Genomic DNA, 3,552 nt, shown 5'->3' with positions numbered 1-3,552 from the left:
TGGTGGCCGGCCTGCGGCGCTTCGGCTGCTCGGTGTGTCGCTGGATCGCCCGGGACCTCAGCGGCCTCAGGGGGCTACTGGACCAGAATGGCGTGCGCCTGGTGGGCGTGGGGCCCGAGGCCCTGGGCCTGCAGGAGTTCCTGGACGGCGGCTACTTCGCGGGAGGTACCTGTGCGCCTCCTCCCTCCTCCCGCAGGAGCCCCGCCAGCTACCTTGAGACCCTTCCCAAGCTCAGGGCATTGGCCATCCCCTCCTTGCCCAGGCCTGACCCTTCTCTCTCCTGGAGCTCCAGTCATGTCTCCGGGGCTCGCCCCCTGTTGACCCTACCTGTGTCCCCCAGGCACTATGTCCCTCCCACCAGGGACAGGCAGGGCCCAGTGGTGATGCTGGCCTTGAATCACCAAGGGCCTTTACTGGGTGGCAGCAAGCGCCCCACCTTCCCAGGAGCCTGAAGGAGTATGGCTTGGACGAGAGCCCACCCTGCTAGACCCCTCTCCCTGGCACGCATGATATGCCCTCACAGGGTCCTGGGCCCGTGGCAGAGTCCAGACCAGTCCTGTGCCTCCCTTTCCCTGCCGCCTCTGGGCCTCGGCCCCCCTGCTACCAGTGGGAATACTCAGTCCTGCCCTGCCCCCACGTCCCGGGTGGGCACGCACGGGGAGCAGGGGCTGGATGCAGGGGTGAGCTGGGTGGTGGGTGGGCCTGGGTACACACCTGTGGCTTCTGCTTTCCAGAGCTCTACCTGGATGAGAGCAAGCGCTTCTACAAGGAGCTGGGCTTCAAACGGTGAGCGTGCGGGCCTCCACCGCCTCATTCATCTTCTCCCTGCTGCCATCTTCCTGGGCACGAGGCTCTGGGGGCATCCAGTGCTTGGTTGGTCCTTCGACAGGACTCTCCCTTGGGTGCCGGGTGTCTACATCTCCCCCCTTTCCAGCCACCTCGGATGCTTGTGTTATAGGCTGGCTGCCTGGCCTGACTAGTGGTGCCAGCTGAGCCAGATCGCTGGGCTCACCCAGCCTGGGGTCTAGCCCACACTCCCCAAATCTTCTGCAGGGCCCCAGGCCTGCTGACCCCCAGGCTGGCTGCCCCAGCCCTCCGAGCCCCTGGTGAGAAGCGGTGAGGCCTGCTGGTGACAGTTTGGTGTGGGGGTCTTATAGAGACCGGGGACAGGTGCTGGGCTGAGTCTTCACCGAAGGGCCAGTGCCCGGACTCGCCAGCTGTGTCTTCACAGGTACAACAGCCTGACCATCCTGCCGGCCGCCCTGGGGAAGCCCGTGCGCGATGTGGCCCTCAAGGTTTGTGACGGCCAAGGCTGGGTGGGACTCGAGATGGGGCTCCCCTGTAGGGCTGACCCGGACCTGCTTCCCTCCTTCCAGGCCAAGGCCGTTGGCATCCAGGGGAACTTGTCCGGGGACTTGCTGCAGAGCGGAGGGCTGCTGGTGGTCGCCAAAGGTGGGCCGGAAGAGGGGCGTCAGAGGCCGGTGCCTGGTTGCGTGGGGTGCCAAGGTCACATCCTCAGCTGGGAAGGTCTTGCTGACCTTGCTGGCATGTCCCGACCGTCTCTTCCTCCCCTGCTGGCTTGCTAGTCTCCTCAAGGCCTCTCTGTGCAGTGGCCCAGCTCTTGCGCGGTGGCTTAGCTGGGGCCAGGGTAACCAGGTGGAGTCGCGGCCGGTGGGGCTGCCTTCCTCCTCCCGGCACGCGGGGGTGTCCTGACCGCCTCCCCGCCTCCGCAGGTGGTGGCAGAGTGTTGCTGCACTTCGTCCAGAACTCTCCGGGAGACTATGTCCCCCGGGAGAGCATCTTGCAGGCCCTGGGGATCTCTGCGGAGGTCGGTGCCAGCGAGTCGCCCCAGGTGAGCCCGGGCCTGGGGAGCACGCTGCCCGCCAAGAACAGCAGCTCCCCTGGGCTGAGTGCGGGGTGCGGCCAGGTGCCAGGCTGCACCTTGCAAGGTTGAGGTACCTTTGTGCTCATGGCAGCCCAGGATGTCACTGTCTCCCTCCCCCACCCCCCACTCTGCAGAGGGAAGCAGGCTGAGGACAGAGGGGAACCAGGGGCAGGGTGGCCAGACGGGGTTGGCACAGCAGGGCCCTCCCCAGAGGGCGGGGGGGCTGCCCGGGGCTGTAGCCTGTCCTCTCAGCCTTGGGAGGGTCACAGTTTGTCCAGGGTGACCACAGGCAGCGTTAGTGTGGTCCTGGTGGCTGACTTCCTGTGTCCTGAATAGAGGGGGGCGTCTAGCACTTGGACCACAGACCAGCTGCTTTGGGACTCTGGGAAGTTCGCCTGGCCTGATGGGGCCCCTGCTGTGCCCACAGTGTACCGAAGAGGCGTGCACAAGGTGAAGACCAAGGCCTCGGAGGGTCTGGGAGGCATCTGCTGCCTTGAGCATCCTGGGAGCTGGATGGGAAGAGCCTTTCCGGAATCTCTGGACTGGGCACCAAACTCTGCCTGGGGCTTTCGGTGACAATGAGCATTAAACTCGTTTCCGGGCAGCGTGTCTTCATTGGCTCTGAGCCCTTCGTCCTGGGCAGCTCCCGTCTCTGTGCACGTTGGTTTCCTCCCTGCCCGGGGCACGGTTCTGGGCCCGCAAGCTGCGGGAGGGGCTGGCAGAGGGGAGGAGATGGCCCTGCAGCCTCCCGGAGGGCCTCAGGCCTTTGGCACATGAGGGTCAGGGGTCCGAGGATGGGCGCAGGGTGCGGGAGGTGAGGGTGCGTCAGGGTCAGCGCTCATATTAGGTGGGTTTCCAGGGAGATGTTTCCGTGCAGCCGCTGGGGCGTGGTGGACAGTGAGGGGTCTAGTCGGCTGGAAGGACCTTCTCCGATGAGGTCTGTCATTTGTACCCGGCTGGGGGTGGCTGGCCAGGGGAGTCTTGCCCCAGCCGGTTCATTCAGCTACCCCCCCCGCCCCCGCCCCACACCATTCCTTCCCCTGGTGGGTGGGTGGGGGCAGGTGACAGGCACCTGGAACCTCGTGTCCAGAGCAGAAACCCACCCCTGCCCCACTGCGTCAGGGGCTTTTTGGTCTGGGTGGGTTCAGATGGCCTCACCACCTGTCCTCTACCCGCCCCCCCTGCCCTGGCCTGGATGACCACCGTGGCTCCCAGCTTCCTCCCACCTTCCCCCCGCCCCCTTCAGCACTGCTCTTGGGGGTCATTTAAAACACCAGGGCAGGTGACAGTGTCCCTTTGTGGCTTAACCCTGCCCCTGGCCTCTAGTTACATAAAACCCCAAGTCTAGATTCTGAGCTATGGCTCCCCAGTCCCCTCTGCCCACCTCCTGACCTCAGCCAGCTCCTGAGTCAGCGGCCCCTCCTCCCATCTGAACCGGTGGTCCCTGAGGGCCAGTACCTGGGGGCGTCCTGGTCACCGCTGTGCCCCCGGCACAGAGACCCTGGAGGGACACCCCAGGAGTACCTGCTGGCTCCCTATCTGGCCACCAGTAGTCAGCGCAGAGCCAGATGTCCGCGAACCGTGAACCGGCGGGTGCTTACAGCTGCGGGCGCTCTCGCTGCTGACGCCCCTCCCCCCACCCCTCCTAAACAGACGGGGCAGATGGC

General features: G+C 65.6%; 1 protein-coding gene across 1 annotated transcript in view; it reads left to right on the top strand.

Annotated features, from left to right (window-relative positions):
• Positions 1-2,293, top strand: part of PRXL2B (peroxiredoxin like 2B) — a 2,638-nt gene extending 345 nt beyond the window's left edge. Inside the window, exons 2-7 of the mRNA XM_077763760.1 lie at positions 1-165; positions 735-786; positions 1,232-1,295; positions 1,377-1,452; positions 1,766-1,852; positions 2,222-2,293. Of these exons, the coding sequence (XP_077619886.1) occupies positions 1-165; positions 735-786; positions 1,232-1,295; positions 1,377-1,452; positions 1,766-1,852; positions 2,222-2,235 (458 nt within the window). The 3' untranslated portion in view covers positions 2,236-2,293. The remainder of the gene's footprint in view (positions 166-734; positions 787-1,231; positions 1,296-1,376; positions 1,453-1,765; positions 1,853-2,221) is intronic.
• Positions 2,294-3,552: the final 1,259 nt, after the last annotated feature.

Source organism: Crocuta crocuta, unplaced genomic scaffold (assembly GCF_008692635.1).
Source record: "Crocuta crocuta isolate KB4526 unplaced genomic scaffold, BGI_CrCroc_1.0 scaffold13, whole genome shotgun sequence".
NCBI lineage: Eukaryota > Metazoa > Chordata > Mammalia > Carnivora > Hyaenidae > Crocuta > Crocuta crocuta.
Note: the sequence above shows the minus strand (reverse complement) of the source record. Positions and strands in the feature narration are given on the sequence as shown.